This window comes from Chaetodon trifascialis, chromosome 13 (assembly GCF_039877785.1).
Source record: "Chaetodon trifascialis isolate fChaTrf1 chromosome 13, fChaTrf1.hap1, whole genome shotgun sequence".
Classification (NCBI taxonomy): Eukaryota; Metazoa; Chordata; class Actinopteri; order Chaetodontiformes; family Chaetodontidae; genus Chaetodon; species Chaetodon trifascialis.
Window position 1 is genome coordinate 15,314,807 of NC_092068.1, and position 21,264 is coordinate 15,336,070.

The 21,264-nt window shown below is 43.7% G+C and overlaps 1 protein-coding gene across 1 annotated transcript; it reads left to right on the forward strand.

Annotated features, from left to right (window-relative positions):
* Positions 1-739: 739 nt before the first annotated feature.
* On the forward strand, positions 740-21,264 carry stox1 (storkhead box 1). Its single transcript, XM_070976854.1, has 4 exons — positions 740-1,248; positions 16,418-16,570; positions 17,246-19,955; positions 20,625-21,264. The coding sequence occupies exons 1-4, from the start codon at positions 918-920 to the stop codon at positions 20,776-20,778; spliced, it is 3,348 nt and encodes a 1,115-aa protein (XP_070832955.1). The 5' UTR covers positions 740-917; the 3' UTR covers positions 20,779-21,264.

Consider the following 21,264-nt stretch of genomic DNA (forward strand, 5'->3'; position numbering starts at 1 on the left):
ACAATACTTCACATTTCTGCTGTCCGAGGGAATACAGTTTTCTCATGGGATCTCTGTTTACCACACAAACCGAGCGGCTCTGGCACCGATGCTCAATGATTTATGTGTGGCAGCAACTCACAATGTGATGGAACTAAACAAATATTACATGAATTCATTTTAAATTGCTCAGCAAAAGCTGCTTTCAAGCTTTGTTGGTACCTCAGTCAACATGGCTCTCCTTTGATGGTGATTCATGTGTAGCCTATAACATTTTCTGTGCAGGAAGTATTTTACAAGCTCCATGTTGCTGGTCCTAATTTCCTCAGTTTTGGACAAGATTTGCGCTTGGGTTGCAACTTGCAGATGACTTTTCTCTTACCAAAACAAGTCAATTATCATGAAATCTTCATTTTTAGAAACATAGTTAATTTGATCAAATGTGACTGCTTTGATGGCAAATGTTGATGCAAGCTGCCATTAAACATATGCGATCAAACCGTAAAGCAAACAAACAAAACATGGCAACAAAATAATGGCACGTACAATCAAAATACGATTGTTTGCCATGAATGAAAACAGCACCTGCTCCTGTATAAGAGACGCAACACACACACACACACACACACACACACACACACACACACACACACACACGCAGCAGTCAGTGGGAGGTCTACCTGTGTGACCCAGCTGCAGGCTGATGAGCCCTCCTCCTCTCTGCCACCGTCACTGGTTTCTCTAGACGCTGAGACAAACCAGCCGGACGTCCGCGGCGCCTCCGCCTCACTCGCCGCGGGACTCGGACGCACACTGGAGGAATGCTTGGCCAAACACGGCGTCTGTCAGGCTCTTCCGAGAGGAAAACTATCGTTTAACAAGTGCACTTTCATTCCTAGCATGATAGCTCCGTCCCGGAGCCGATAAAGGCGTTAGAAATGTCTCACCAGCAGCGGGTCGTCCAGCTGTCCGCCGCGTCGCTCGCTGTAGTCCTCGGGCCGGACGAGGAGAGTTTGCGCGCCGGCGAAGGCAAACTCAACGCCAATACCACGAGCGGCCGGGAGATTTTTGCGGACTTCAAGGCGCAAAACTTGCGCAGTTTCTGGAATAAGAGGCTCGTGAAGGCCATAGCTGAAGTGTACTTTCAGGGATGGATGGAAAATTTTGTACTTTTCATTCAAGGGAACGCAAACAACTTGGAGGTGCTGAGAGAAGCGTGGATGCGCAGAGCGCTGAGGTCACCAAAGGGGTTCATCATCAAAGCTGTCGGTATGTAACATCTTGTCAATGAACTGTCAGTCATCAGTGACGTTATCAGGTGTTATGAAGTAAACAATGGTAGGAATACCTTTTGAATACACCTGAAAGGCTGCAATGCAAATATCGTCTTTTGCAAACAAAAGTATTATAGGCCAAATAAAAAGTGAAGCGCTGCCGCAGTCACTCAAGAGCATGATGTGTCTTTACTTTCAGGGGACACTGTGGAGTCACACAGCCAACATTTGTTTACCACACTGGGACAAACGTGTGAAAGCCATAAACTTTAAAGAACAGGAGCTGACACCCTCCCTGCTCCTGCTGCTCTGGGTTTTTTAATGTGATGTTTTGGAAGTTCTTGCAAGTATTGTGTTAACAGTAGTTATTTTTTTTACTGTGTTCTTGTATCACTAACATTAGATTTTGGACAGTTATGAGCATTATTTTGTTGCAGAGTGCAGAGGCATAAACCTCCTATCAAACCACCAAATGGCAAGGTGATATCTTTTCCTCTCATATTTACATTGCTGACATGGCCTACTTGATTTTTTTCTATCCGTCTCATTCAAATAAAAAAAAAAACCTGGCATAGTGTCTAATGAGACCACATTTTGCTGCCAGCTTCACCAGTTTCAAACCTGTTTCAACACCACAGCTGCTTTTTTCCCACTGTCAAAGCTGCAGCAGCTCAAACAGCCTGAGAGATGATATTCCCGAAAACTCTGTTCCCCCAAACATCTGGTGTGTTTGAGAGGATTTCGTGGTCATTCAGCCTCCCCTTGTTGTCGGCACAGTGATATGTTTACCGAAGCTTGTTAACAAAGCTCGTAATGGCTTCTAATTGCTCCCCTTCTGTGGCTCGACTTCTCAGATGTGTTTTAAAGCAGCATATAGCTGCACAGAAACAATGAATGGAAACCTTTATGCAGCCTCGTATAGCATGATCTCATGGGGTGTAAATGCCTGACTGCACCAGCTGCTGGAGAAAACGACAATGCTGTGTGAGCTTTAGACCTAATGACAGCACTCTTAAGAGATACACCAAGTTATTCACATTTGTTTTCTTGTTTTAGAAGAAAATGCTAATCATCGTAGTCCATGAAATCCCAAAACTGCAGGATGCAAAAAGTGTTTAGAGGCAGCTTTTCCACATGTTCAGATAGTTGAGCTGCAGCAGGTTCCTTCTGGTTGTTGAAACCGTGTCCCAGCAACACACACACATTGGCTCTGAGTTGCCTTTTGGTGCAGCTGCCTGGCCTCAGTTTCATGGTCTGTCTTTCCAATGATGTGTCTGTCGTTCTCTGAGCGTTATTGTATCTGGATGCTCGCCTTGCCACTGTCTACCTGCTGACTTTGTATCAGTCTGCCAGCTCTGCCGGACTGAGCGGTGCACAGACAACTAAAGGGAGGAATGTGATGTGAAGGGGAGGAAGAGACCACACAAGGGGAGACCGGGGAGGGCGTGGAGCAATGGAGGAGGGGGGGGTTTGTTGGCTGACATGCCATCCTACTGTGAGACAGTTTCTGGAACTAAGTTTCAACCCAGCACACAAACAAACACCATATGAGCCTAAGGTGATGCCAGGCTTATCGCCGAGACGTGCGTGAGGTCACCCTCGGATGCAAGGTGGGCATCAAAGCCTCAACAGACCCCTCGTGTTTGAGCTTCACACCAGAAACTTGTAAGCAAACACGTCTGTGTGTGGACATGTCACCTCCTTCTCCTTCTGAACAAATCCTTAGCCTCGCACCAGAGCAATTTGTATGGAAATCAGCGCTGGCAGGCTGTCAGAGCCTGGTTTACTGCCTTCTCACTGAGAACTGGTCAGCAGTGAATCATCGCGCCCCTGGCTGCCGACCACCGCCGCTTTTCTGCTACCCAGGATTAATGTCCCTCTGTTTCATGGCCAGTGAGGGACTGTGGAAGTCAGATTTCTAGATTGATATCAGGCATCGACTTAAAGGCCTTGACATTGTCCTGATATAAATATGTCAGCTAGGAAACAGAAATGTTATGAGTTATGAGCTACAGTGAATTTCAAACAGCCGTATTTCCTTTGTCAGGTCAGCAAGGTTAAGGCGTGAGGAGTTTTTCTAAAGGAACTAGTTTAGAAGATGTTTCACATGAATAAATGCTCTACATTAGTTAACAGTGGTCAATAACGGCAAAACAACCTCCAGACAAACATGCGTTCACTTTGATTTATCTGTGCTAATTCCTCACTGGTCCTGTCTGGTAATATCCTGACGGGAGACAGATTGTTTTCAGTCACCTCTGGCCTTCTTCTGATGGGAGAATATGCAGAATAGGAGGTGCGTGGGAGGTGGGGAGGGTTGATGGAGGAAGGGGATGGTGGTGAGGTTATTCCGAGGTAAATAGTCAGGGTGAGGAGTTAGTATGAACAGGCTTCGTTGTTATCCTTGTGGGAATGGGCCCCTCTGGTACTGGGGTTAACCTCTGCGCTTCAGCTCACAAATGTCTGCAGGGTGTTTCTCATTCTTCCCCTTTTACTCTGGAATGATCTCCTCGTCCCTTCTCTTCCTTTTAGCAGTTGTTTACAGGGTAATTCCAATGATCCACCGCAAAGTAATTTCATTAATGACCAGTGTGGATCAGGTAACCTGCAGGAAACACAGAGTATAAGGAAAATGCCCAAAAAACACTGTTTCCACAACTGAGTGTTGCTGCTGTTTGCTTATAGAAACCATACATTAGCTCAGTGCCTCCTCTTTGCACTGCATGTAACACCAACGCATTTATCCAAATCGTTAATGAGTAATCCAGTTTGCTCAAATGGCTCATATTTAGTCTAGTTTTGTCTTCGCCAAGCAAATCCATTTAAGGTAGAGCTGCAATGATCATTGTATTGCCTTGAAGGAATTTTGATTTTGGAGAATGTGCTTATTCATTTCCTTTCTTCATCTAATTAGATGAGAAGATTTATGCCACTGTGCACCATATGGAGTTAGATCTGGGAGACGATTACCTAGCTTAGCATAAAGCCGGGAAGCAGGGGGAATCTGATAGCCTGGCTCTGCCCAGATTAAACTAACAAGGTAAAACATGTTCATTAGTCACATTTAGATGTGCTGATAGTTGGATTTCTGAACTTTGGCAAGCAAAGGAGACTCGCTGTTCTTCCTCTCCATCCGTCTTTATGCTAAGCTGTTAATCACCTGTTGGACCTGAGAGTGGTATCAATTTTCTCATCTAACCTGAGAGGGAATGCGTGTGTTTCCCAGATTTTAAGATTTTAACAGAATTCTTGTTGTGCATGAAAATGCACTAATGGCCTTGTCAGCAGTCATTAAAAAGACTAACTTCTTACTGGAGGCTCTCCCGGTGAAACTAGAGGCTTCATAATGACTGCAAGCTGGTTCTGCATTATTTAGACTCCTTCTGTTGTCTCTGCAGCAGGATGAGCATGGATCCATGGGCTGAAACATTTATATGGAGTCAACCAGTGGTGTAATGAGGTGTCCTGTGTCCTCGCTACAATCAACCTCTGTAAACTGCCCCGGTCCTCTTTGAACATGGACGTGAATGAGTACTCTGGACAGGCCTCTCACTTTCGCCATGGAAAACACATTTTTGGCTATTGTGGGACACACTGTGGGTCTCCCTCTGTGTATTTTTGGAGAAGTAAAGCACAGCTATGCTGCACATTTGTGAACCAAGTTTCCTTTTTAAATAGTATGTTTCGTTTAACTCACCATACCATGAGGTGGTGAGGCATTCCTGAAATGCTTCATTTACTCTTGAGATCATTTCCTGAGTTCGCCGGCTCAGCGAGCCCCATTTCTGCTCTTTGCTTCTCACTTGAAAGTGTTGTATTTTCACACAGGGGGTGTCGCCTTTCATGAGGGTATTTTGTCAACGTCTCAACGCGCTTCACTAATGGTCATAACTCTTCCAGATGTTAGCTTATTAACCATGACACCCCCCTCGCTGGGCCTTCCAGGTTTAAATGGCCCACCCTGTCCTAACTAAGCAGCACAGGTCAAAGGTTACAACCTTTTTCCTAACAAGCCACCTTGAGGTCAGTTAGCTTCAGAGGGTTTGTTAGAAGGCAAGCAGCAACATCAATACAGTATCCAGGTGTTCTTCACTCGCTGGCCAGTTCAGCTTCTGTTGGTGACACACATCCCCACACAATGTTCCAAATAGGTTCTAACAAATGGATTCACAACTGAATGTTATTGAACACTATCATTTATTTAAGAGTGGATATTGCAACATTTTTTCATACTATTGAGTATGTTTAGGTTCCTTTGGTCAAGTTTGCATTCTTGACGACCACTCAGAGCGGCAGAAATTGGAGTTTCAAATATATATATGTTACTTTTAGCAACTATTTCAGCAGTTTATCCATGACTTTTAGCAACTATTTCAGCAGTTTACCATGACTTTTAGCTATTTTAACTGTTTATCCATTACTTTTAGCTAACGTGTGTGTGTTTCTTGTGTGTGCATTTCTTTAACAATTTCAATCATTTATCCATCGTTTTAAAGCTAACGTCTTACATCTTACTCCTTATTGTGCCAAGGATCAACATCACGCCAAGTTATAAGCCTATTTGGTTGTTTATTCTCCTCCTTAATCCAGATATGTTTTAATCAAGTCACATTTTATGTTTTTAGTTGAGTCTATTTGAAATAGTTGAGGTTTCCTCTTACCTCCCTGCCAGCTGCAGGAGTTACCCCTGGGGTACAAGCATTATACGTAATATGTGTTTTTCCTGAGGTCATTGTTAAAGATGTGTTTTTGTTTTTGTTTTTGTCTGCGTTTTATTTCTGGTTAAAGATGAAGGGGAAACTCTATGGAAGCACATTTCAGTGAGATCTGCTCTGCTTAGTTCCAGCGACCATCTGCTCCCAAACAATATTGGTTAAAGATAATTACTCTCAAGCTCGAGCTCGAACTCTAATAGTATGACATTAAGCTGTTACACAGAATATATGCTCCTGTTTTTCACGCTCAGAATGACGAAGAGTCCATATTATGACAGTGGTTGCTTCAGTCGTGTTCTCCTCACAAAAACAGAGGAGGAATGTTTTAGGAAACCATAAACCAAATCTGCTGGTACCCAACAGTGTAGAGGTTATTATGTCTGACTTCAGTGTTGGTTTGGTGGATCAAAGAACACCTAATTTGATTTATCGTACATAAACTGTCAACTTGAGATGAATTAAATTGTAATATGAAAGGTTTTGACTAAATGTAATGGAGAGAAAAGGAGCCTCTGATTTGTGCAGCTTCATTAAATCTTTAGATTGTATTTCAAATTGAATAGTTGGTATAAGTTTATTAGGTCACAGTGTAAGTTGATTAGACCACAGTACAAGTTAATTAGGCTGCAGTCATATAATACAAGCATTGCTCTTATTGTTTTTTACCATCCAGCACCAAGGGTGTGCCCTTGCACTTATCAAGACTGTCCTTCTATTTCCTGTGCTTATAAAAGATGGTTTAGTGTACGATTCAGACTTGAGGAAACATTGACCTCTATTCTCAGACATGACCTCCACAGTGTCTACACATGTGTGAGAGACTTTGTGTGTGCATGCACGGCTCTCAGCACATCATTTGTTAGCCATATCCTTCCCATTGAGCAGGAAGCTCACCCCTGGTGCAAATCAGGCACGTCGGTCTCTTTATCAACCCAAATACTGGGCTCACCCGTAGTGGTGGAGTGGAGCGGTGCCAACAATAACAGTTGTGGAGTTTCCTCTGTATCCCTCAGCTTATACACCCTGTCAGCGGCCGCTTGGGTTTCCCTCTTGGGATTTATCTTCATTCACTCAGACAAATAGGTCGACAGAGAAGTGAGGCCCTATTGCATTAAATTTGGTATTGCTATTACTCTTCAGTTTCCTGACAGGATGTTTTCTTTGCTTCATTTAGCATTGATAAATTGGACGGTATGCTAACATCGGTTCTGTGATAGCAAAGTGCTGTATTATTGTTTTTCAAGAGTGAAAGATACTTTCAAGGATCACGGCAGAGCTGTGTGCCGGCCAGTTGAAGGGCATTAAAAAGCGATGGATTGTAGACACTGGACGGGTGCTCTGCTGTTAATACTGGGTTAACAAACACAGGAATCTGCTGCACCTCCAGCTCGGTTAAATTGGAGGAAATGGGTTTCATCTGCAGCCAATGACTGCCATCCCTCTTGATTAAGGAGTGTGGATCTGCTGGAAACCCAATTAGATTGTGTGTGGTGGGTGAAAATACCTGGATCTTTGACAGAGGGGAAACTGGGGATACTAGAGCGTCCCCACTGATTAGTGGGAAAGTGAAATGCCCAAGCACAATTTAGTTTTATCACTACTGGGAATGGTGCAAAAAGGTCATTAAAAAAACTGCACAGGTGTTTAAAGTTGACTACTAACAATATAAATAGTGAACAAACAGGGCCTAAAAGTGTCCCTTGGGGAACACCTTCTGCCACACACATAAAAAAGATTGAATACTGGGCACTTTTTCACACTGATATCAGTCAGCAAGGCAGTTGTGAAACCAGCCCCACACAACTGAATCAGAGCCAAAAAGTCTGAACAACATCAGGGAACCATTGACTGACTTAATTCATGGTAAAAAAAAAACAAAAAACCAGCAAACAGAGAAGTACTGTGTTGATTTTTGTCCCACTTAGCGACAATATCATAAGTTGGAGGGGGAGATGGTAATGTTTTGACCCAGACTGATTAGAAACTGATTAGACAACAACAGAGAGAATAACCTTCAGTTGATCTCTTACACATGATTGTGATAATAATTTTGAGCAGACATATACAGCTGCTAGTTATTGAACTTTAACTCCCTCCTTTATTCAGTGGGAGAACATGAGCAGCCATCCATGCCCTTCGCTGTCTGTCTGTCTATTTACATTACAGGTACTGAAATGCAATTTTGCTTCCTAGTAGAATTTACCACCGTACAGAATTTATGCAGGAGCTATAAATTACATTTATGATTTTGCATTTGTCTTTGGGTAAGTGCATTTACTTTGAAGGCAAGCCAACCAGGAGGGTCAGCAGAACATCTGGCCAAAGACCAGCCTTTTTTCTTGTCTTGAACCTTGCATACACTAGATCTTTTGTCTCAATTATGTTGTACTTTTTTATTAACCACAGAATTAAAGGAAGTTATTACAAAGTGATCCAGAGTCCGTTTATCCATCCTTCCCTCCGTGCATATACAGTGAAGTTTTTCAAACTGGCTGTCCAAAAACAGCCAATCTCCCCCATTTTTATGTAAGTGCAACACTAATCTCAGGAGTACCGCTTTCAACGAATGTCTTCTAATAAGATGAATTGTTAAGTTTAGCCTGAAACACATTAGATCTGGGCTGAGATCAAGTATCTTCAAGCTACTCGGGAGATTGTGACAAAGTTGGCATGAGAGGACATATAGTTTCTGGCAATGTAGATATAGTTTCTGTTGCAGTGATTCTAACAGAAATGTGAAAAGCATATACATGGTTCTTGAAGAACAAAGGAAAGGTACTGTGGTCCACATTTCAATGGCTTGGACTCACCAGGTGTCAGGCAGAAACAGCACTGGCAGACTGTAGGGTAATGGTCATAGTCATGAAAGCAGACGAGAGCCAGATATGTTGGGGTGCGGCCCGTTAAGTCTGAAGAGGTATGACGTAAAAAGATGGGAGAATAAAGTGTTGTGCTCTAAATCCGGCCTCCTGGCACCACCATTGATATCAGGTTACCCAGAGCACATTGGGCCGTGCTATAAAATACAGGCCTGTCTACCCTCACATTGTCACTGGTCCTCTGTTAAACACCTGGTCAGGTGTATTTCCTATTTCACAAGAACATGATAACAGGGCTTTTGCACACTAGCTCAGTACCAGGTCATTTATTTCTTATGGCATGAGCTGGATCGCTATTTAAATTGTTCTTACTGTGAATCAGATGGTAAAAACATTATTTAATGGCATTACAGCTGCAGGGATATGCAGCCAAGGTCTGTGGTGACCAAGTATGGGAGCGTAAATATTTTAAACTCTGTGAATGTCAATTTAAACAGCTTAGTCACAGCCTGCTTATGCTTCCTTGCCAACATACATTAAATGTCAAATGGATGCTTTGGCAAAGTAAGTCTCAAGGCTGTAGCTGGATTATAGATACCCAGGCTGCACTTCTGCTGCTGTTTCTTCTTTTTCTTTAACTTTGTATTGCATGTGGCAGGTCACTGCCACAGTAAAGGTTTCTATGGTGATTTGAGTCAACACAAAGCTGGCCTGTGTTTCTCCTCGTGGCTCAGTGTTTTAGCTCATGAATCCTCTTTAGTCATGGGATTTTGACTTTTTCTCTTATCTGCTCCTCAGCGCAATAATGAGTACTGTTTATCCTCAGAGGTAGCACAAAGTCAGCATTCGTATCCTGACAATAGGCCTAAATTGGATTAAATAACGCTGATGGTTCCCCAGGTTTTATCTAGTTAATCTGAGTCAGCCTTGCCATGCTAGCCTGCCAAAAAACGTATTTTCTCAAACACTGATTACAAAGAGGGCACAGTCCAAATTTCACTCTTTTCCTCCCACTCCAACGCTTCACTTAATATTTAAACACAAGCACTCTGAGATACTGAACCATCAATGGGTCAGATTAAATATTTACCTAATGGCGTCAAGTTTGCTCAGAAATGCTGTTTTTTATTGTTGTGAATGAATCAATAGAGTTGTAAAATGACCGGTGGCTCCATTTTGTTGGATATTGATTTGTTTTAAAGAGGGATGGTGGCAGCCATGTAGGTAACATTTTGCCAACTGCAAACATTTTGCTGCAGCATTGACGGCCGTCCAGTATTTCTCCCAGTGCTCTGACTGGAAGGACAGGAAAGGGCAGTGCTGTAAGACTGGGCGAGGTTTGGTTGTTGGGACAGTCGGGCTGTGATTACTCTCTGAAGGGATCTTTTCTCTCAGTTTATTGGGCCATTTAACTGCAACGCCCACATATGAGTGTTCTTTGGGAATGAAAGGCACAAACTCGTAAAGCTCTTTTGAACAGTGTCATGTGCACACACACACACACACACACACACACACACACACACACACACACACACACACACACACACACACACACACACACACACACACACACACACACACATAAGAAGGGGAGGGCGGGGTCATGGAGGCCCGACCAAAAAACCCAAAACAAAAGAAAGTGGTCGTGGGACTTGGAGGGTGTCATGACATAAATTACAGTTGGCATCTCTTTCCATTACACTAAATGTGACTGTATGAATGTTTGGCATTGTCTGACTGGAGACTTAACTCAGATCTTTCACGTACAGCCTGTAGATTCACTGGAGCGTGTTCCTCACAAGGTCTCAGTCGATGGGAGACAGGGAGGGATTTTTCAGTGCGGGCAGGCCTCAAGTTCATGTTGAATGCCATGCAGTGTGTCCTTAATGAGGGAGAGAGAAGATTAGCCTGTTTGCTTACTGGAGCCTAAAAGATTAGACGATACCAGTATGAGATAAGATGGTGTGTGTCAGTGAGTGTGTGTTTTCAGAGAGGCCACAGACTGAGGCATTGTGGCATGCCTGATGTCTCAGAGTTTACCTGTGATAGCATGAAGGTCAAAGGTCAAGGACTAGATCCAATCACGAGTTGTCACTTTGGTTTCTGGTCTGAATATAGTTTAAATCCCATCGATCAAAATCTGTAGATGCATGACTGTTTAATTGTGATGGAATGATTTTCCCATTCAGAGCAGTGGGATCGTTCCAGTATCGCCTGGTTGTCTGGTCTTGGAGCTACATGCTATCGTTGGCATGCTAACATGAGCACAGTGGCAATGCGAACATGCTGATTTTAGCAGGTATGATGTTTACATGTTCATTAGTTTAGCGTGTTAGCATGCTAACATCCACTATTGAGCACTAAACACAAGGTGCAGCTGAGACTGAATCTGCACAGAATTGCATGGCAATCCATCCAGTAGTTGCTGAGATGTTTCAGTCTGGACCAAAGTGGTGGTCTGATTGACATTGCCATCCCCAGAGCCAGCGTCTCACATCAGGGTGCTACCAATTAAAATTCGCTGGACAGCTCGACAGCACAGAAACAGAGCAGACAGAAGATTACTCTAATGCTGCACTCATTAGCGAAATGTCAAGTCAAATATTAAAATTGTCAGCAAAGTATTTGAATTTCAAAATGATATGCAAGCTGGCATGAAGGCAGTATTTTTGTTGTGTACTTCTTGTCTGAATGTGTGTGTGTGCTCATTTGTCTGACAGCATGTTTGTGATCAACACTCAGCCTCTCCTCATTATCATACTTATCAACATGTTTGATAATAGATCTGTGTGTTACCATACTGATTTTCATAAAGGTTAAGTTGTGCTTACAGACATAAAAGGCCAAATGTTAGGATGATGTAATGTCTTTTCCAGTGAACTGATTGAGAGGTCAAAAAAGGTCGCTGCAGGACTTTAAACGTCCCTTAATATGAATCATTTTGACCGTCACCTTGCAGCACTCAGCAAAGACAATTTAGATGTAGCGTGACACCCAGACTAAAACATTATTTTTAATGTGAGTCAGTGCAGCTTATGGAAGGTCTACAGTATGGTGTGTTAGTATGTTCTTCCAAGAAACTGGAGGTAATGCAATCATGTGTGAAATGAGACTCATGTGGCTCCAAGGCCAGCTAACAACACAGCCATGTGAATACATGTGGTATTGATCAGTGTCAGCAGCCAAAAAGATCTCAGCGGGGATAGAAGAGAGAAGGTCTCTGTCAATCATTTCCACAATATGAGCCGTCAGCTTCAGGCGTTTTTCAGTTTTATCCCCAGGGCAGCAGTTTATTCTCACATAGAAAGTTTACGACATGGGAAGAAATACAAGTTTTTAGCTCAGCTTGGAGCAGACAGCATAGCGCAGGCTTCGCTATTTTATTGTAATGTTACGGTAAAGACCATTAAAATACATTTTCAGCCTTTTTATGTTAAGTTGCAATTATCTCTTATGATCCAAATTGGCATTGAAAGTATGCATCATGGTAGTGGTTCTCACTGAGATATTCTGGATATGGTTTTGGAGGTCACTGACGTATGGGGTGAAAAATACGCTAAATCAAATGAAACAGCCTGGAAAAGAAAAATGTGTATTTGCCTAAACTGTTTGCCTCTCTGCATTTTTATGTGTGTGACACTGGGTCATAAGTCCCAGTTTTATTCCAGCAGTTTACGTGCACACATTTCCATAACTTTCTGTGCAGCAGAGACTGAGATATTTTGACTTTTAGCCCTAAAAGACTGGATCCCACACTTCCCATAATGCAATGCTTTGTTACCAAGGTGAGATAACCCTGATGGTGTCAAGGCGACATCATCAGGGTTATTTTCTCCTCCAGAGCTGCATAAGACATTATTCAACTCTTTTCTCACAATTGATCAGACTTTGACCGTAAAACGGTGGAGTGGCCCTTTAAGTGACCTGCTGCTCCTCCTAAAGGCTTTAACACAAGTCTCGTCTCCTGTTTGACTGTCACCATGGCACCCAGCAGGGTATTCATGCTGTGTATGACAATGAGTGTAATGCTGGTGGCCCGGTCTCAGATTACAGGCACACAGAGGTCCGTTCTCCCTGGAGAGAAGACGGTTACAACAGTGAACCTCCCCGGCGGTCACGCCTGCTAATGTTAGACTCAATAAACACCAATCCTCTGCAGGGCTCATCCTGCTATCACAACTTTTTCTCAGAAATACGCGGCTGTAGGTTTATTCTTGTCCTCTGTCTCACACCTACATCATTAGTATCACTTCTCTGTTGAGTTATCTAGGCGGTGCTGCTATCAGACCATAATTAATTGAATGGCGTGTGGGAAACATGCTCTTACTTGAGGTTATTTCTGCTTTTAACTCTCTCAAGAGTGCAAATCATGCTAGCAGGTGTCTGACAGGATGTCCTGCTTTGAACCAGGACACGGTCAGTTGATAGCACTCAATCCACCAAAACTACCTCTGTGCAAAGAGAGCTGGGAAGTCGTTTCATAGAGGTAGTGGTTTCTCATTAGTTTATTGATTCCCTGTGATTAAGATGAATCACTTGCCTTCTCTGACCCTATCGTATCCTCGCTGGCCTTTTGACTGTTGACAGTGGCTGTAAGTGGTTGCTATGTCGACATCCAGGCGGACATTCCTATAGGAAGTTAACAACAATGAGGAGCTAAGTCAGCAGCACTAATTCACTGCCCAGGGAGACTGCTATTGAGATATCCCCTCTGAGGTTTTAGTCAGATTAACGTCTTCTGTCGGAGCCGGGGGAAGGCAGATGGATTTTCTTTACAATCCCTCTGTGTGTCATAGGATCGGTTTTGGAAAGAAAGACCCCTGTCTGTGAGACTTATGAGCCTTAAGAGAGCTCACTGTGCTGATAATTTTTTTTTCTGAATTTGCTTGACATATTCCTGAATGGGGATAAAATGTTTTCTATTTAACTTAAACAAAGATTGAGTAGCAGTGAGATTTCTGCAGTCAGTGTCGTGAGACTGGGAAGTTTTCTTGGCTACTTTTTTATTTACTTGCTTGCGTAAAGGTGTTTTGAGTTGGTTGGGAATATTTGGGATACTTTTTGTACCATTTGGGCTGTTCCCACCTTGAGAAAGCCACATTGCAATAAATCTGTCCCTCCTCTCCTCTTATAAGTTAAAGATTGACAGGGCAGTAGGTTCAGCTTGACATACAAAGACTGATACCTCACTACCATTAAAAAGCAGATGTAGTTTAGTATATTACATCTAGATTGAACCTTTTCTTCTTTTCAAATTAGTATTCAGTAAATTATTGTTCTGGGTTTTAGGCTCTGGGCAACATTTCATCAGTCGAATCTGGCAGCACTCTGTGTGGTACATGTGGGTTCTGTCATGCTTTACCACAGCAGATATTTGATTAATTGTTTATTTTCTCTGTCCCAGACTTAAGTGGTTCAAGTGTGAGGGTTGTTAATGTTTATTTGACATCAAGTGTGAGCTTGGCCCTGTTTTCACCAAACGTGTTGATGGGAGAATCACTCACAGTCGCGTGTGTTCAACCGTATCTCACACATTTCTACACAAAGTGTTGTTGTCAGCGCGACTGGAAGCTTGAAGTCATGTGGCGAAAATGTCTCTGTCAAACAAGGTGAAGCTCCTGCTTGCTATACAGTTTCAGAATTCAACTATATGTGTATGCGTGCACGTTGTGTTGTGTTGTAAATAAAATGCAGCAGGTAGTTTTGCGTTAAATCACCATTTTATCTCTTGACCCTTCTTTCATCCATTGTGCTCCATCCATCAATGAGGTGTAGCTGATTAACTAAAACCAATTTTCCAGTCCTGTGGGTAAGGTTATGTTCATGCCCTTGTGTCTGCTGTTCAGATGAAGGGAGTTTGGGTGAATGCAGCTCAGATGCTAATCATTCATCAGCAGTGGGATCCGCTTTGTTTTGGTGCTTCGGCTTAACTCACTTCTCATTAGTTAACATCACTCTTTGTTGTCTGTATATGAGTACACAGACATTAGTCAGTACGTCTATTTTGAATTACAATGACGTCTGTAAAAGAAATGATGAAATTCATTTTTAGGAACCAAACTGCAGTCATGCACAGCACCAAAAATTCCTCATCCACATTATTATCATACCATGACCACATCACAGCCGAGCCGAGCCTCTGAACACAAACATTTGAACTAGACTCTATACCTAAAACCAAAGATTATATAAATAGTGGATGGAGATTCTGCCAATGCGGAAGTGCCTTAAACCTGCATTGTTTCTAATGGCCAGTGAAAAACTACGATTGTTTGGAAGCTTTCCTAATGGGTTTCTGGTCTCCTTCAATGTACTATGATGTTCATGTTGTAAATTATTGTCCCGTGTACAGTAAAATAGATGATAAACTAGGACATGCTTTAGAGCATTGCTACCTTCTGACTGATAAGTTGTTACCATGGCGTGTCCTCGGGTTGTCAATCAGATCCAATCAGGATGGAGACATAGCAATGTGCATCCTCTCCTGCTCCACCCTGATGTCCAAATGGTGAAGGCCAAAGTCAAACCTTCATATATCTGAGAAGAAAGTCTAAACACAACCTTCCAGTGAGGCAGAGCAGTAACCCACTGTAACCCTGGTGGGATCCAAAATGTTACATCTGTAATGGCTGGAATGCTCCCCTCTTTGGACGTCTTTATTGGATTATTTGCTTTTGTCCTTTCAGGAACTGAGATTGAACTGGAGAAGTCAGGTGTTGGTTTGTGGCTGCCTCACCTTGTAGGAAAAAGGAGCTCTGTTTAATAAAGAAAAAACTGCATGTCTCTAGATTGATACTAGTCGTCTCTTGTCTCTGAGCAAGACATTGACTTTTAAAGACTTTCATGTTACCCAGTGAGGTAACCAATGATTTAGACACAGCTGTGTCAAAGTCCACATTCAGTTTTGATGTCCTATCCTATGGACAGGGTGTGGGAGAGTCTTTATGGCAGCACTATCGTAACACCTCCTGCTCGCTTCACTAAAGGCTTTGCACACAAAAAAATGCCTGAAGGAACTTAACCACTGCATGTTGCTTCAATTATATTTCTCCATGTGTGAAGCTCCGGTGATTGTTTTTCAAAATGAAATTTTTCTGAAATGTCTGGTTAGCTCTAAAAGCAGCTTAGTTTTATGATTTGAAAGCCTTGTGGCTTCTGTGTAATAGGCTCCCACAGTTTATTTGTATGTTGCAGACTATTTTTACAAAAATAAATGTTTCCAAGACTGTCTCTGTCTTTTTTCAGAGTCTCTCTCACTTTTGGTAACATGTTTGTCTAAGGGTACCTCCTAGACGCATGATATGGGGGGCAGGATATCTGATCTGCCCAGCAGGCAGACCTGTGGTCATTTCTGTGGGAGTAGTGGAATTCCGTGGTCTGTCCCAGTACTGATGGAATTTCAAAAGCAGTCAGGCATGGTTCATATAACTCACATAAATAGACCACCTCGGCCATGATTTAGAAGGTGGTTAGGAGAGGAATGTCAACTTCTGTACTTTGAGTTGTTTTCTCTGGCAGCACAAGTCAGAGAAAGACCTCTCTAACCCAGGTGTGTTTGTGTGTACTGCAGCAGGCCCACCTGTTTCTCTCAATAATCTGCTGGTGTGTGTATGTGTGTGTGTTTCAGGTGACCTGTCTCCGGTGCAGATGTCCCCTGTCCCCCAGTCCCAGTTCATTCCCTTGGCTGAGGTGCTGTGCTCAGTCATCTCAGATATGAACTCCTCTGAAATCATCGTCAACCAGGAAGCACTTGTCAATTACATGAGCAAAGCCCATCCAGGTAATCCATGAAATATTGCCTCGTGTTGGTTGTTAAATGAATAGTTCAACATTTCAATAAATGCGCAAATAAACCCTCTTATATCTGTAAATAAGAGATGTAGCTACAGCGGGGGGAAGCCGCTACCCTGGTTTTGTCAAAAGGAATCAGACTCTGCCTACTAATGCCTCTAAATCTCACTGAGTGTTACAGCTAACATGTTGCATCTCCTTTGTGTGCAACAACCAACATGTTTGTGTGCCAGTGCTGTTTCTTGGCCAGTCACAGTAACTTCCAAGAAATAGCCCTGCACATTACCCACTGTAAAAACTTTTTTTTTGTACACTCTGGTTTATGCTTGTATTAAACAAGCATGATCTTACGTGTTAATTAGTCATCTTAGAGGTGCCTCTTGGATTTTGTAACCATAAGACAAAGCTAGGCTGTTACCCTGTTTCCAGTCTTTGTGGTAAGCTAAGCTACTGGCTTTAGCTTCATATCTAACTGACTGACATGACAATGGTATCAATCTCTTTGTCAAACTGTCTATCAGAAAGCGAATGAATGTATTTTCCAAAATGTCAAAGTTTCGCTGTAGGTAATTGGTATTATAAGGCTTACAGTCTTAAACTAGACCCAATTTGTCCTCTTGCTTGTATTTTGTCCTTAACACCCTTTTCTCACTCTGTGTCTCAGGGATAACCATCCCCACTCAGGACATCCTCTACAATGCTCTAGGCACTCTGATCAAGGAGCGCAAAATTTACCATACAGGCGAGGGCTACTTCATTGTCACGCCTCAGACCTATTTCATCACCAACAACATGGTCCGAGAGAAGAACTGGTGGCCTTCTGGTTCAGCAGACGACCCTCCCTCACCTCCTCCCATTACTTACCTATTGAGCAACGATGCCTGTGTTGAGAGCACTCAAACGCTGCCACTGTCTCACTGCAAGTCTTGCAGCTGCTTCGGCCCTCTCCAAACATCCATTAATGTCACCCCCACTGCTGTAACAGCCACTGTCCCTCCCTCCACTGTTCCAGACCAGCATTCTGTGTCTGTTTCCATAAGTGAGTGCACCGGCAAGAGCTTAAAGTGGCCCCGACCATTAGATCACAAACCCACAGTGCAGCATCAGTCCACCTCCACAGCGGCAGATTGTCAGGCAAGTGAAATCAGCAAAACCACAGCCACTACTAACGCCACTGGCCGCAAAGAAAAAGACAACAAACCGGGGAGAAAGTTTGGTCTCAGTTTGTTTAGGAGGAATGGAGGTAAAAAAGAGAAGCCAAAGAAGGAGTATGCATCATTTTCAGGCCAGTTCCCTCCAGAGGAGTGGCCGGTGAGGGACGAGGACGACCTGAACAACTTACCCCGTGACCTGGAGCACGCCATCATCAAACGCATCAACCCTGAACTGACCGTGGACAACTTGACACGCCACACGGTCTTAATGAAGAAGCTGGAGGAGAGGCGGGAAAGGGGGATAGACAGAGTATTGGACAGGTGTCTGGATAAAGACGACAAGGGAGTAGACAAGGGAATGTCCACTGAGATCCTAACATTCTCAAAACCCAGGCATCATCACTCCACTAAGGCAGGGGCAGGGAAAAGATCTGCTCAGAAAGCCTCTCGCAGCAAGAGGAGGGTCCACTCCTCCAGAGAGAAGCAGAGAGAAAGGGAGAAGGAGAGGGTTAAGAGTAAGGCTCCCATATGTGCGGATGATTATCCAGAGGGGGAGGATTTGATCCCTGCTCGGCTCAGAGTGGAAATCCCTGTTGATGAACCAGATCAAGTGGAAGAAGGTGGAGCTGTTGAGGGAAAATCTCTTTATAAGAAACGCATTGAAAACCCTTTCCAGAGTCATCCAATTAAAGATGCTGAGGCCAGTATTCCCCCAACCATCAACAGAGAGCAAAGAAGACGAGAGGTGAAAGAGGGCAAGGCTTCAGGGCCAGGGAGGAAGGAACGAACGAGTCACCGCTCCAAATCATGGGACCCGCATCGGGCCAGAGTGTTTGCAGCAGACAGAGAGCATGTAGGGAAATCCCCCACGTCTGAAGACAGGTACAACTGTGTCCATGAGAGGGACCTTACTGCTGATCATCTGCTCCAAGAAGATATAAAGCTCAACAGAGAGCTGCCACTGGACTACAGCTCGGCCTACCCACAGAGCAGTACCCTTCGGATAGAAGACAAGATCCGACATGAGAGGGAGGGAAACAGCAAGGAGAGCTTGGAGGGAGAAAGCAAAAATGGCTGCTTTCAGGAGGCAGAGTACAGCAGTGTACCAGACCGCAGCCAGACTATAGATGATGGCCTCTCTAACATCCAGCAATACTCTAATACAAATGCCATTCTCCCTACCCATCCCTACGAGCCTGTCATAAACCACTCGTATGATCCAATTCTGCCTTGGCCCAAGCCCTCTTTACAGCGGAAACACTCCCTCAGACTCTCCAACCCACAACGGGATGATATTCAGAGGCCTGATGAGCTTCAGTCACCCCAGCCAGCCTGTGAAATTACAGCCACCCAGAAACAACAGGAGACAAGACTTGCCAATGTTGGTTATAGAGACGAAAGGACCATGAGCCAAGGAGAGAGACCGGAAGTGATCGTTGACAGCACTCCGTCAATAACAGACACTCGTGGCTTTATAGAAGACGACTATAGGCTATATCAGAGAGTAGATGAGCAGGAGGATGAGGATGCCTGCAGTTCCTTGTGTCTGAATGAGGAGGACATTATTGATGCTGCAAATGTGTACCGGTCAGGCGTAGTGGACCACCATGGTCCGCAACTGGTTTACAATAACCATGAATCTGACTTGCCATATCGGAGACCCAACAGTCACTATTATAATTCCAACTTTCACCAACCACAAATCGCCTCAATTCAAAGTTCAAGGGACAGCACTTTCAAAGATCTCATTCCCCCAGCAACCCAGAGAGAAGCTGCCCACAGCGCCATCACACCTGGAGAGACCAGCTGGAGACTCATTCATCACCATCAGAGGACTAGATCACCAGGGGCCCAAAGTGAAACCAGCCCCAGGCATGGCACATTGATCCAGGGGGAAAGACGACACGAAGTCAACCTTGATTTAGATTGTCTCGAACCATTCGAGGCTGCAGACAGCAGCATCTTTGACTACTGCCAGACTAGTGAGATAGAATCAGACACAGAGACTGTCCGTAAGTCAGCTGACGAGGGCGATGGGGAATCTGCTCACTGGGCAGCTGAGGTGGAGGAGGTGCAGGAGGATGAGTCGGGTGTTCCTCCTCAGACCCACAGAGCTGCCCTGAGCATGCCCGCTGGAGCCAGAGGGCCAGAGACTGGGGAAGCGGTGGAAATGGGAGAGAACCAGAGCATCACAGGAGACAGTGGTATAGATTCTCCTCGGTGAGTGCCTCTCCTTATAGTTTTTTATATATTAATTGTGATAAGATACTGTTATTGTGTTTCAGGTTAACTGTAGTTGACGTGGAGACTCAGTGAAAGTTGGACAGCTAACAGTGACTGAGACTGAAGAAAACGTTTTGTGAAAGAGAAAAAAGGTCCTCAACCAATGTAGAAATGCTCCTAATTCCTTAGCCCAGATGCACATTCTCTTCAGGCCAGTGTTTTTACTAGTTTTCACACCTGAGGCTCATGTCTTATCTCTCCAACTGTGAGGCCACGACAGGCTCTATCCCACTACATTCTGGAGGAGACAGGCAAAATAAACACTGTACTGAGGTTAGTTAACCTCTGGGTTACATGTCTCTGGTTGGCCTTACTCCCAATTTGTGTTTTTTCCTTTAAACTAAAGCTGAGCAAACACCTTGTGACCAATTATAGCATCCAGTATTTGGACAGAAGGGAGTCATTTTGATAATTATGCGTAATTGCTGTGCAGCACTTAAATCCTCATGTTATAATCAAAGAGGAAGAAAAGACCTTTTTTCTGTCAGTGAACTCGCTGTGCACTGTGGTATGTGGGTTACACATGGAGTGCACGAACACGTCACCCTGTTCAAATGACGTATTTATAGATAGATATCAACCTCATGCCTCTTTTTCCCCCTACAGGACCCGTGTCAGTCTGGCCTCCAGCAACACTGTCATTCTGGAGGGTCTCAAGAGAAGAGGCTTTTTACAAAACTTGGAGAAACTGCATGCGAAGAGCAATGCCATCCGACCACAAAGCTCACTGCTGCAGCTGACTCCTGTCATGAACGTATAGCAGGGCTGAGTTCACTGGAGCTGACAGACATCTTCATGCAGCTCAGAATGAAAAGGCCAAAACCAGGTGCTTGAATCCTCAGTTCTGTGCAACTGTTAGGTCAGGAACACATCCAATAAGAAGGGTTCACACTTTGTTTCCTACTTCCACATATTAATACCACTTACAACAGGGGTCTGTGTATAGATGTACAGTATATATATATATATATATTTCTCTCTCTTTGTAAATACTTTTAAAGGTAATATGCTATGATTTATCCATTCACTACCTTGTGTACGTGCAGAACGATGCATGGTGTATCGACAGCATTGTTTTTGTTTCCTCTCTCGACATGCCTCATTGGTTAGAACGTTCATAGCAGCGTTAATGTTTCCTAGAGTTTCTTTTTATCTCTTGCCATGTAGCAATTACCACAAATAAACTTGTGTCAGCCGAGGCCTTTCTTGTCATAATATTGTTCCCAATAAAACATTTAGCACCTGC